This window comes from Sus scrofa, chromosome 3 (genome assembly GCF_054392235.1).
Source record: "Sus scrofa isolate SSC_HxYL_T2T_F1_AM1 chromosome 3, Sscrofa_HxYL_maternal_Yorkshire_Landrace_v2.0, whole genome shotgun sequence".
Classification (NCBI taxonomy): Eukaryota; Metazoa; Chordata; class Mammalia; order Artiodactyla; family Suidae; genus Sus; species Sus scrofa.
Window position 1 is genome coordinate 41,764,424 of NC_139385.1, and position 13,955 is coordinate 41,778,378.

Genomic DNA, 13,955 nt, shown 5'->3' on the forward strand with positions numbered 1-13,955 from the left:
ATCTTATTGGTAGGCGATCTCCCAACAAAGAATTAATAGCCTTAAAGGTAAAACCAACACACATTTCAATCCTCCACTTCCTTACCATCAGTAAGATGTAAACAGCTGGTAAGGGATTTCTAGAATAATCTCTGAACTTCCTAAATTAACCATCAACGGAGTGTTCCTTTTTGCCTCCACTCCCCCGCTCAACCCAAGGTGGGGGCAGTCCCGGCGCCTCCAGGAAAATAGACCATCCATGTGGAGGAGGACATAGGATTAAGGCAGATTTCATACTTCTTCTATTTCCTGGGTGACCGCTCTTAACCAAGTCACCTCATGATCAGTTGCTTTGCCTCATGATCTGCTCTGGGAGACTGAGTCCCTCAGAAAGCTGGAAAGGAGAGCAGATCCTTTGCCCCGTGGTCAACCTCCTGCAGCAAAGGCATGAATGTTAAACAGCAGCCCGATCAATACAAGCAAATATAGCTCAACTACACCATTTATTCAGCCATGAGAGATGTCAATAGCCAGATTAGGGTGATCCATCTTTTTGATTTCCTACTGTCTTCCCACTGACTACACGAGGGCTTTTTCCTGTATTAAAAGTGTTTGCTTTCTCAACCATAAAAATTCCAATTATTACTCTGAGCGCGCTGGAGTTAAGTTGCTTGCTAGCAGTGGCCTTGAATTACCTGGATCAGTCCGGGGAAGTAGGGGGCTGCTGGAACAATCATAGGCACGCCATAGGGATGCAGGAGGACTCCTTGAGAAGGCAACATGCTTTACGGGAAGGTATGATTCCCTCGGAAGCTCAACGCATCAATGGAGAGTTGTGGGGGGGGGGAATCTAGGGACCCAACTTCTTCTGCACCACCAAGCAGAGAGCCAGGTCGCTTCCGTCAGGAGCCGAGCGCTCATCAACCCGGAGAGGGGAGAGAAAGAAAATCAGCATCAGCAACCCTTCATGTGAAAGGTTTCTTCCCAGACGACGAAGAGACACAGCAGCTGCAGAGTTGAAGCTACCAAAATGGAAGGTTCTATTTTGGGAACGGCTTGCCTAACATGACTAACCAAATACTCGTCGTTAATTTAGTTCTCAGCGAGAGTGAGAGAGACGGAGCGGCTGGGGCGGGAGGCGGGGGTGGCGGTGGTCAGGTTAGGAGATTGGGGCTCTTTCTGATGAATCTGGACCACAGGCGAGGCACAAAGTCTGAGTGGGATGCTTAGAGAGGAAAACCGAGAAACATAAATTGATACGGTTATCGGTTGCCACTCAAAACCTAAGGAGGGGAATGTGGGCAGCCTCTGGTCCTGATCAAAAAGAAACCAGGAAGATACTGCATCGAGTGTCTTATCCTCTGTCTCTCTCGAGTTTTAAAGGGGTGGTCTGTGCAAATAATACAGTAACACCACCGGCTCATATCTGCACTATGTGCTTTGCACACAGAGGGGAGTTAAATTATTTACATGTGTTTTGTAATTTCATTCTCACACGTCTCCCACGTAGCTACAATCCGTTACAGGTCCACAGGGAAAATGAGGCTTACACTGGTTGAACACAGGGCTCACAGCCCCTCCCTTGTAAGAGGCAGTGCCAGGCAACAAACTCAGTTCCTGATCAGGGCACTATTTCCATAGAGTCTTTCTTTCTGTAATAGAACTTTGGAAGCCTTTAAAAATATTTTTATAACAGCCTTTGTCTTTGAGCTCTCTACTGTCACATATTAACATGCAACCTCTTAGTAAGAGATGGCTCCTGTTCCCAGAGGTCAAAGGCATAGCTAATGTACACCCAAACGACAGATATGAGAAGTACATTCCGGCGAATATTTGACATCCTTCTAATGTTTGAAAATATCCAAACACCTGACTACTGCCTGGGATACAGTAGTTACATGGGAATAGATGAAATCCTATGGGATTTCCTGAGTGGGAATTCCACTGACTTGTGGGTCCTACCTAAGAGCTGTGTGACATTGAACAAGTTGCTGAGCATCTCTGAACTTCAGTTTCTTCCTATGGAAAACAAGACCACAACAGGCCCTACCTCACAGGGTTTTGTGACAAGTGAAGTGGTTGGCATCATTATCATGATGGGCACAATACATGATGTGTATAATTTTTGCCACTCTCATCCTAGGTTTCCTGTTTTTCTACCGATGCCTGCTACAAGCACGTCTTTGAGTTCAGATCGAAGGCGCAGAGAGCATTCAAATTGCCACGCTTTTAATCTGCCTATCTGGAAAGCACGTGGGCGTGCAGAGAGTTCCCTGATTTTGAGAGCAGGAAGAAAGTCCACTCAACTCATGTTCAAGGCCAGGGATCACGGAAAAATCACCTTCAAACCCAGCATCTGCCTGCCACATTCCACCTCTAACTCGAAACAGGACATGGGATATAGATTCTGTCGAAACTGGGAGAGCTTCAGAAACCGCAAAACATATTCAGCTATCGGCTTTTTCTAAATCCAAATGTCAATTCCTCCACTTTTAGATCGCCAAGGTGTTTTTACACTACACTAATTTTAGTTGCTTGATTTAGCTGCATAATTACATTTCTAGATAACGATACCGGACAGCGTTTGGCAGAGAATTCAATTATTTAAGGCTGCATTTTGGCCATCTTGACAAGGTTTCTCTGTAATTGATTCTCAGGTATCAAAGTGGCCACGTTGTTACGATTCGGAGAGCTCCAGGAACAGCTGCGAGTTGACCCCTCTTACTTAACAGCCTGATACTGTTGCTAACTTTAGCTTTTGACTCTGACTTTCAACACTGTGCTTCTGAGAAGTTACCAGGGGGGGACAGCGGGGTGGCCATGAGACAGCTTCCGGGGGCGGGTGAGGGGGGTAGGTTTCCTCATTTTGGTAAGGTCTGAGGCGGAATGAATTATGTCTCTGGTGTTATAAAGCGGAAAGACTGCTGGACCAGGAGGCGGGACACTTAATTCAATCACAAAGGCCAGAAATGCACATGTTTAGACTTTGTGTCCTGAACGTAGTATAGAAGTGACAAGACCCACTCACCCTTCACCAGGAGTGTTCCCGGCAGCAGAATGGTTAGAGTATTTTGGAAACTGTAGAGTTACAGGAGTACAAAAGATTATTCTATGTATGACTATGTTGCTTTTTAACATATTTCAGAAATATGTTACAGGTAGGCTTGGAAATATTCCGGGTTGGACCCCAGACCCCATGATGAAATGATTATCACAATAAAGCAAGTGACACACATTTTTGTCCTCCCACTGCACCTAAAAGTTGTGTTTTCACTATACTGTAGTCTATTAAGTGTGTGATAGCATTAGTTCTTAAAAAAAAAAAAAAGTACAGCTTCATTTAAAAATACTTGATAGGAGTTCCCGTTGTGGTACAGCGGAAATGAATCTGACTAGTGTCCACGAGGATGCAGGTTCTATCCCTGGCCTCACTCAGTGGGCTAAGAATCTGGTGCTGCTATGAGCTGTGGTGTAGGTTGCAAATGGGGCTCAGATCCTGTGTTGCTGTGGTGTAGGCCAGCAAATTCAGCTCTGATTTGACCTCTAGCCTGGGAACCTCCATAAGCTACAGGTCGGCCCTAAAAAGCAAAAAAATAAAAATACTTGAGGGCTAAAATAGGCACTGCCTTCTCAATCTTCAGATAGTTAGAGTAGTGTCACCCAAGATCACGGATCAGATACCACAGCAAACAGAATAAGAATGAAAAGTTTGAAATCGTGAGAAAATTACCAAAATATGACAAGAAGTGTGCATATGCTCTTTAAAAAATGGTGCCCATAGACTTGCTTGACACAGATTTGCCACAAACATTCAATTTATAAAAAATGCAATATCTGCAAAGCACAATAAAATGGAGTATGCCTGTACATGTAGGACATATAGACATATATATTTATACATGTACATATAAATATATATCTATACATGTACATATAAATTATATATAATTAGCTATTATATATATATATATATATATAGTGTTCTCTGTGTGTGTGTATGTGTGTGTGTATGCTCTATTATTTGCAGAGGGTATTTTCTCTTTTCTTTTTAAGAACTCCATGACAAAAAAGCTTTTCTGCTCCTGAGTAATGAGTATCCCTTTCCCTCTCTCTGAAAATAAGACTTAATGGTTTTGTGACCCTTTTCACTTGGACTGCCAGGAAGCTCTGAGCCCAATAAGAGGTTCACCTCTGTCCATTTCATTGGTCTTTACTGACTGCATATTTGTGTTTTCATCTTTCTGTTCTCACCACCCCTGATCCGGTTATTCACATTTTTCTCTGCTTCTCATTTTATATCTATATTTCACTGTCGTCTATGACTATAGGAGTCATGTCTGTGAAATGGTATAAATGAAATGTATCTTTGTTCTAAATCCACTACCAAAATGTTATGCAACAATAAAACAAAAATAAATGAAAACCGCTAAGCAAAACCTCTTTTTTCTTTTTTTTTTTTTTTTTGTCTTTTTTTTTTGCCATTTCTTGGGCCGCTCTCGCGGCATATGGAGGTTCCCAGGCTAGGGTCTAATCGGAGCTATAGCCACCGGCCTACGCCAGAGCCACAGCAGCGCGGGATCCGAGCCGCGTCTGTGACCTACACCACAGGTCACGGCCACGCCGGATCGTTAACCCACTAAGCAAAGCCAGGGATCGAACCCGCAACCTCACGTGTTCCTAGGTGGATTCGTTAACCACTGCGCCACGACGGGAACTCCCTCTTTTTTTCTTACATGGGTTCCATTTTCATAAATGGGAAGCCTCTAGTACTACTGGACTATAATTCTTTCCTCTGGGGTCCAGTTCTTCCACTAAAAGGCAGGTGCCACATTCTATGCATCTTTGCTCCCCGTGATTCATGGTAGATGGTTAGCTACTCAATGTCTAGTGGATAGAATTAAGCTCATGATATTTTGCAGGAAGTTAAAAAATGTAGAATAAAAAAAATAAGACAAAGAACAGGTAAGATGGTTATGGCACCACCAAGGAAACATAGGTAGTCCCCCAAAATCGACTGAATGCAAACAAAGGACCATGTATCATTTCCACTCTGGCCATCACCGGCAGAGGATGGCAAGATTTTTTCTATAAAAGGGAAGGGGACAAATGTTTTAGGTGCCATGGACCTTAAACTACGGGTTGCAACTACTCAAAATTTTTCTGCTTTCGTTTGAAAATGTTTCCAATAGGTGAATGTATTCAGAAATTTGAATTTCCTATAGGTTTCATGCATTGTGAAACAGCCTTCTTTTGATTCCTTTCAACCATTTAAAAGTATGAAAAGCAATCTTACCTCGAGGGTCCTAGAAAAACAGGCAAAGGTCAGATTTGGCTCACAGGCCGTGATTTGCTGACCCTTAATGTAGAGCATATATTTTATCCAAACCTCTGGAAGTCAGACTTCAGTAGAATCACAAGTATACACTCCTTTTTTTTTTGGTTCCCTTTGGCGTTTTCACTTACTTCTAGCTTTCCTGCCACTTCTGCCCATCATCCCTGTGTTAAGGATTTCCATCAAGACTTTTTTTTTACTTTTTTAGCTGCCCTAGTTCCATCTCATCCACCATCCTTTAAAAACAAACAGAACAAAACAAACGCCTCCCATCTCTCTCCACCTTTCATGATGACGCCCCATTCTTAGCTTCTGATCTCTCTTTTCTTTTCCTGGATTAGAGTGGTCCCCCCCACCCCACTGTCCAATGCTGCATCTCCACACCGACCCTGAGAGCTAACATGAGGATAACGCTGCCCACCACAGCCCTTCTGAATAGCAACCACACAACGTTTAAACACCCATGTAAGAAAAGGAAAGAGGACAGACATACAAGTGTTGGCTGGAGGTTGGGAAAAGGGGAGCATTCAGAGAAGACGGATCCCTGCCTTACGGATTCTATTAGCCAACATTGGCTGCAGCGTTAAGGACCAAATCCAGCTCATAGATAAGGATGATGATGATGATAATGATGATGATGATGACTTGTCTGTATTGTATAAAAAAGAGCTACTATTTTTATTTATAGTCTTGTCTTTTTTAGGGCCACGCCCATGGCATATGGAGGTTCCCAGGCCAGGGGTCAAATCAGCTACAGCTGCCAGCCTACACCACAGCCACAGCAATGCCAGATCCAAGCTGCATCTGCAACCTACACCACAGCTCACAGCAATGCTGGATCCTTAACCCACTGAGTAAGGTCAGGGATAGAACCTGCATCCTCATGGATACTAGTCAGATTTGTTTCTGCAAAGTCACGATGGGAAATCCAAGAGCTAGTATTTTCAAATGGAAGCATCTCATACAAATGTAGTCCTATAATATCTCTTGAAAGCCTAGACGATCTCAAGATTTTGGGGCGTATTTCCTTGGACTCCAAATCCCTGAAGTCTGGGAAGGGTCTGCCTCCTCCCAGATCAGGAAGTGTCATGCTACTTCCTCCCATGCGTTACCTACTTCCTGAAAAGCAGCCAAATGACCATTAAAACAAAACAAAAAGCACAGAACGGAGTGTTTCTCTGAAAACATTTCATCGTCCTGCTTATCTTTTGGATATTAACAGTGGTTATCTCCTAATAAGGATTTACGCAGAGTATTTAATTACCCATACCTCCCCATTTCTAGGCCAAGGTGGGTGGCAGACAATTTCCTATAGTTTTCAAGGCCCTTCACAATCGTCCTCAGCTTTACTTTTCCAAATTTATCCTCTGATACACACTGTCCTTCCTTCTACAAACCTCTCTTCTCTGCAAACCACACTGGCAAGTTGCCTTTGTCAGACACCTGCAGGAATCCAGGGCTCTGTACAAATATGCTGGCTATGCAGAACTACCCTCCCCCCCTCCCTCCCTCCCTTCCTTCCATTCTTCCTTCCCTCCCTTCCTTCCTTCTTCTCTCCCCCACCTTCCTTCCTTCAATTCAAAATTACTAGCCTAGGTCAAATACACACTTTCTGCAAAGCCTTCCCCACTCCCCAAGGCAGAACTAATGGCACCATCACCCATGTCCTAAAAATCACATTAGCATTGTATAATAACTAAATGTGATAACACCTTCTGGAAAGTAGTCTGGCTCAAATCAAGAAGCATGCCATTCATTTTTCTTCACTCAGTGACTGGAATAGTGAGTAGACAAATGAAGTTTCCCAAAATGCTTTCAGAGAATGACCAACTGAACAACAATTGCTTTGGACAAGTGTGAATCGAGCTGCATTTACCTATTATGTAGCAATCACAAGGGGTCTCCAGACCACTGACAGCTACAGAATCCCAAGGTCTTCTCAAGTGACCTGGGGGCATCTGAGTACAGTAGCAAAAGCATGAATTTCCCCAGGTGGAGAGGCTGGGTTGGGATCTTGGCTCTGTCATCCTTTTTACCGTTTGATCTGGGATGTGATACTTAGCTCCGAGCCTTAGTTTCCTCCCGGGGTGAAATGAAACACCTGTACCTTCTCTCAGGTACGCTGCTGCCGTGAAATGACAGGCTGCACACAGGGGTTCCTGGCACTTGGGACGTGTTCAAAAAGTGCGAGTTTCTCTTTTCTCTTCAGGGTGTCCTCCATGTCCCACGTAAATGGTTTCCTAATCATCCAATCCTCAGGTCACGCCAGCTTCCTCAACGCAACACCTGTACCACCCATGGAGTCTCTGTAGGAGCCTTCATTCTTTCTGTTTCCTCACATGACCCATGAACGCCCCATCCTTCAACCACATGTTTGGTGTTCCAGGCAGCCTCCCCACCTTCTCCACAATCACCACTCTACTTGTCTAAGCCCTGCAAAGACCAGCAGTGCTTTGTCCCGATATGGTAAAGATCTGGCTGGTCATCCTGTCCAGGTATGCTTCCCCTTTATCTCCTCCCCCATCATTTTGTTCTCCTTTCTCGCAGGACTGGGCAGAGAGGAGATGTTCAGTAAGTACTTGGGAATTGCCATAGGAGATGGAGGACCAGAGAGGTTCAGTGACTTGTCTGAGGTTAAACAGCAAGATATGTGCTTTCTTAACTAGTTTTCTCCCCTATATGCCCCTAATCTCTGCTAGATCATGATGAATGACCACTCTAGGGCAATGACTTGAACCAAAATTGACAAATTCCACTCACCATCAGGCATGCATTCAAATCCAAGCCAATGCAAAGTGAGAACACAGCAAAGAAGGGCTTTACCTCAAAGGGAAACAGAACTCAAAGAAAAGTTCCCTAGATGTTACGTGATGCTCACAGTCCTGATGCTGAGGACTGACAGGTAGGTCCCCTGAAGAGGGGAGGCTGGAAACATCAAGGCAATCACCAGGGAGGCAAGATCTTCCCTGGGAAAAGCTCCCATAGACTATGTGCTCTCCAGGTTACAGCCACCTCATCTGCAATCTCAGCAGAGGACCAATCCAGCCAGGAAAGTCACAGCCTGGGAAGAGACAGCACATCCCAGCCAACTAGGTCCTGTGCATACATATCAATGAGTTAATGCATGGAGAGCACAAGTGACAAGTACCAAGTAAGCATCAGGTCTCGCTATGCCATTACTCTATTTTCTCATCGCCCGACCCCTAGGTGCTAGCTGTGTGTTCTTGTACTAATTACTTAACTTCTCTGTGCCTCAGATTTATTATCTGTAAAAGAACTTGATTAGTAACCATATCTTACAGGTAATCTAGAGATTTAAATGAGTCACAGGCAGACATGTTTAGCTGGGGGACCGGCTCAGGGCAGCTAGTGGGTGTGGGCAGTCATCACAGTGACATTGGCATTAGCAGCAGCTGGTCTGAAAGATCAAACCAGCTCAAATCAGACCTCCTCCAGACCAGGAGCATCAAAACTCTTCTCCCTTTCAACCATTAATCAGTTAAATAAAACAGTGCTTCCAAATGCCATTTTTTTTTTTCTTTTTAGGGCCACACTTGTGGCATATAGAAGTTCCCAGGCTAGGGGTTGAATTGGAGCTGCATTTGCCAGCCTGCACCACAGCCACAGCAATGCCAGATCTGAGCGGCATCTGTGACCTACACTGAAGCTCATGGCAATGCCAGATCCTTAACCCACTGATCGAGTCCAGGGATTGAACCCACATCCTCATGGATACTAGTCGGGTTCTTAAACCCGAGCCACAATGGGAACTCCACCAAGGCTATTTTTGATTTGCCTTTTGTTGTGATATAAGAACAGAACTTACCTTCTTCTTCCAGGATCCAAACTAAAAATTCAGTTGAACAGGCTGATGAGCACTTGTGCATAGATAGCATTCTGAAAATAAAGCATGAGGATCTCACATTCAGTTGAGGGTATATGGGGATGAAGAAGATGGTGCCCCTTAAGCAGGAATAACCCAAAGAATCTAGGACACTGGGTCACCCCTACCCAGGAGTATCACCCTGCCCCCAAACGGTTATGAAGATGCACACAGAAAATTCCAGTAGGGCTTGTAAGTGAGGAAGCTGCTGATTATCATTAGAAACTCGAACCCCCAGTGGTGGAGGCAGCACCGCGGTCCTCTTGGATCATTAAGTGCTTCTTGACCTGATTCTCCTCTGAAAGCCAGACTGACTGGCTGAATGAGCAAATCTAAGAATATCAACCCTGCACATCATCTCTGCTGAGATCAACAATGCTTCAGGAACCGACCCTTGACCTGTCTGGGGATGAATGGCAACTGGGTTTGAGAATGTATTGACCTTGCTTGAGGCAAACAAATACTCCCTGGGGACTCTCAGAATGGGGGATGAATAATCAGCTGCTCCCCCAGCTTGTGCTTTGTGCCCGGCCTGCCTCTTTCGCCTCGTGTGATGCAGGTCCCTGCAGGAGCTGGGTACAGAGCCCACTCCAAATAGCACGAGTCTCTAGGATGCATAACTGGGTCTTTCTGCCCAAACCCCATGCGCGTGCCCCCTGCTCCCTGGAAATGGGCTTTGAACCCCCTGAGCTCTACACACATCCTTTCCCCCCAAGATTGGGGGGAAGAGCCTGGATTGGCATCTCCCAAAGCAAGCTGTGCACCATAGACACCTCATAAGATGCTTCATTGTAAAAAGAACTCCATGGCCAAAGAAGTGGGGGAAATTTGGCGTGTGCTCTCTCCCACTTAGGATTCATAATAGTACCTGAAAAATCTTGCAAGGGGAAAAATGAAGAAATCTGTTTGACTTTGTTTGATGCAGACAACCTAAAACTTATTTGATGACCTTGCCGGCCATCCATCCATCCATCCATCCATCCATCCATCCACCCATCCACCCAGCCATCCATCCCTCTCTCCCTTCCTCTCCATCCATCCATCCACACATCCACCCATTCATCCAGACATCCATCCCTTTCTCCCTCCCTCTCCATCCATCCATCCATCCATCCATCCTTCCCTCTCTCCCTCCCTCTCCATCCATCCATCCATCCATCCATCCATCCATCCAACCAACCATCTTGCTATCTATTTGAATATCTGGCTATTGAGAATAATAAATCATGTCAGTCCCTGTGCAAAGTTCTTTACAGCTTGTCTTTGTTCCCTTCCTTCTGTTTCTTCACCTTCATCAGAATCTTTGTGACCGTCATCATCACTATCACCTCAGTTGCTGTGTACTCAGTGCTTACTTGGTGCCAAGCTCGGCACTGATTTCATCACATGTGTTATCTCAGATTATCTTCTCAAGCCCCTATGAAGTAGATTCTGTTAAGTTTATTGCATGACAGACGAGAAAACAGAATGACTGAGAGGAGACGTCCATTAGCCAGGAAAATACAGCTAGTAAATGACAGAGCTGTACCTTGAACAGGCCGGAGAGCTCCAGGACCTAACTGCTATGAGAAACCCTTTTAGTCCTCTTTTTGGCCTGTACCAATCATTAACACACTCCGAGAAATGCTGGCCTAGACTAAACTCAAGCCGAGTGGACTCCTTATCTCCTTTACCCACCACCCTCCCTCAATCTCAAGTATCCTAATTGCCATTAAAGTAAAAGTGAGACAAGACCCTGTCCAGGAAGAACAGATAGACAAAACCTGAAGGTCTGGAGATGGGCTGGCCTCCACCCCCAGGCAACCCCACCTCACTGAGTCATCAGGAACCAGAAAAATACCTCCCAAGGAAGAGGAGGCCAATGGCAGCGGAAAGGGGCTGGTGGTGGGAACACCAGCAAAGAGTGACCCTGGGAAGAGAAAAAAGAGGAGGGTGTGATACAGGAGAAAAAGCCCTAAGGAGAGGATGCTGTGACCATTATCTGTGATGCTGAAGCACCATTCCAACCTCCTGGTCTCCTTGTCTTCTCGGGCCATCTTGTCTTTGGCTCTTTCTCATAAAAATGCCTCCTCTGGAGGTAAAGAGATGGTTCCTAAGTCTTAGGTCTGACACATGGACCACTCGGAGAATTTTGCCCTCATCGCATAAAACTGCACATAGTTTCCATATCACTGCAGGGAGTTGATGGTCCCTCTGAAATTCATCTGTGGACCCTTGAGGGGCTGCTTAGCTTCCATCAGATTTTGAAATGCACAGCACATACGCGCTATGCTTTTTCTGAAGGAAAGGCATGGATAGAGTCAGAATCCTTTTAATCAGGCTCATGGTCACATTTCAGGGGACTGTTCTCACGTGGACTCATGTTGACGTGTTTAGTGGCACTATGTCTTCAAGGACATGTCCCTGCCTCTCAAAGAATTCTTACTATAACGCAGCAGGGATGAGGTTTTCAAGAAGGTCAAAAGGTCAAACAATCTGGAGAGGAGTGAAGGCAGCCCATACTGTAAAACCAAGTCAGACACTAAGAGATTCAAATACACATCCTTAGCCTTCTTGTCCGAGAAAGAACCACCATCCTAAGACAGAGTCTGCCTTCTCCCAGCTGAAATGATCACCTCCAGCTTCAGGCCAGAAAATAGACAATATTAACCCAGCAAGTGGGCATGAGGCAAAGAGCACCCACCACACCCAGCACTGAGGGAGAGGGGAGGTAGGAAATATATGCCTGTGTTTTCAGAGACTATGCAGTCTGGTCTTGCAGCCAAGGCATATATAGGAGGCACCCAGAAGTAAGCTGTGCCAAGCTGTACAGCTGAGCATCTAGGAGATTAAGCCAAGGAGCTGACCGCTGCAAATGGTTTCTCCCCGAGGTCATGGCCAGGCAGCTGGTGGCAAGAGAGATCCTCTGACAGGTGGGCTTTTCAACTTCCCAGATTAGCAGTGCCCTTCGGGGACACTCTGGGGACATCAGAAGAGGAACCACCCTGAGTGACCTCATTTCCTTTCTGATTCTACATTACAACATTACAACCTATTTTTAAATAGTTTGGGAACAAAGCATATATATCATTTACTATTTGTCAGACATCTTATAAACGCTTTAGGTATTAACTCATCTGATCTTTTTGTTTAAACTATAGCTGATTTATGATATTGTGTTAGTTTCTGGTGTACAACTTCAGATTCCATTGTAGGTTATCACAAGATGTCAAATATGATTCCATGTGCTCCACAGCAAAGCCCTGGTGCCTATTTTATTTATACATATATATATAGTGTATATATTAATTTCACATTCCTAATTTATCCTTCCCTCCCTTAACCATGTTTGTTTTCTATGTTTGTGAGTCTATTTCCAATTGTAAATAAATTCATTTGTATCCTTTTTTTATATTCCACATATAAGAGATGTCATATAATATCTGTCTTGCTCTGCCTGACTTCCTTCTCTTCGTATGATAATCTCTAGGTCCATCTATGTTGCTACCAATGGCAATATACATATAACGTGTGCATATATCACATCTTCTTTATCTGTCAACAGACAGCCAGGTCGCTTCCATGCCTTGGCTATTCTGAATACTGCTACTGTGACCATGGGTGTGAATGTATCTTTTCAAATTATATTAACTCATATAATCTTTATAACAACCCTATAAGGTAAGTGCTTTTATTATCCCTGTATGGTGAAGCACAGACAGGTTAAGTAATTTGCCCAAGATCACAGAGCTTTTGCATGGTAAATCTGGTTCCAGAGTCAGACAGACCCCGGCCATGCTGTCTCTCCAGGAAAGACACATTTTTGGAAAATATATTTCTGCTGGTCTCCAACGGACTAGGAAAAAGCAAATTTATTTTTTTACTATAACTGCAATGTAACATATTGGGTAAGAACTCAGATCTTGGACCCACATTAAGCTTGGGTTCAGATTCTGGCTTGGATCATTCCTGGCTCTGTTACCCTGGGAAAGTTGCTGAACCTCTCTGAATCTCAATTCATACACTTATAAATTTGGACGTAATCATACTCCCCTGGTTGTGGGGAGTCCTCTAACTAGTGTAGCAAAGCACTCAAAATATTCCTTGGGCTGGAGTCCACTTTTACATGTGTGAGCTGGATTCATGGCGGCTACACGATGGCGCGACCTCCTCCACTTACGCAAAAGCCAGGCCTTTAAGTGACTACTCACTTATCATTGGTTGACCCCAAATATCCCAGTTTCATGATTCCAAAAAGCCTCATATCTGCTTCAGCTAGTTAAGAGTTGGGTTTCTGTCCCTTGAGACGAATAGATTGTGGGCTAATTCAAGAGTCACAATAAGAGCACACATGCATGAAAGGACAGCCGAGGAGGTAGCTTTTGCTTATTTGTGCCAGCAAACACTTTTATAGAACTTTCTAAGTGCCAAACACCATTCTAAGCCCTTTAAAGACTTTTACTCATTGACTTTTTTAACGAGTGTCTGGGACTGATGCTCATGATGACCCCATCCCACAGATGGGGAAGTGTAACTCTGAGAGCTAACTTCCTTCCTGGCTACTTGAGTGGGAGGGCCTTAGCCAAAGCCATACCTGTCTGATTCCAAATCCTATTTCCTTGCCCCTGCATGCTTGCCATTACCAAGGATGTCGTTGTATCTGCTAGGTAAAGAATCCTGGGGAGTTCTCATTGTGACTCAGCAGGTTAAGAATCCCACTAGTATCCATGAGGCTGTGGTTTCAATCCTCAGCCTCGCACAGTGGGTTAAGGATCCAGCATC

General features: G+C 44.6%; 1 protein-coding gene across 46 annotated transcripts in view; it reads right to left on the minus strand.

Moving 5' to 3' along the window:
- The window catches only part of RBFOX1 (RNA binding fox-1 homolog 1), a 2,264,635-nt gene that overhangs the window by 386,734 nt on the left and 1,863,946 nt on the right, over positions 1-13,955 (minus strand). For 10 of the 46 annotated variants that reach the window (XR_014840851.1, XR_014840853.1, XM_085017654.1 and 7 more), the window contains exon 1: positions 675-978. The exons of 34 other annotated variants lie outside the window; for them this stretch is intronic. Coding sequence is in view for 8 of the 12 variants with exons in the window: in XM_085017654.1 (XP_084873780.1) it covers positions 675-761 (87 nt within the window). In the remaining 4 variants the exon portion in view is untranslated. Of the gene's footprint in view, positions 1-674; positions 979-9,137; positions 9,209-13,767; positions 13,836-13,955 lie in introns of those variants that run through there. 2 more of the 46 variants (XM_085017669.1, XM_085017668.1) reach the window with 2 other exon arrangements.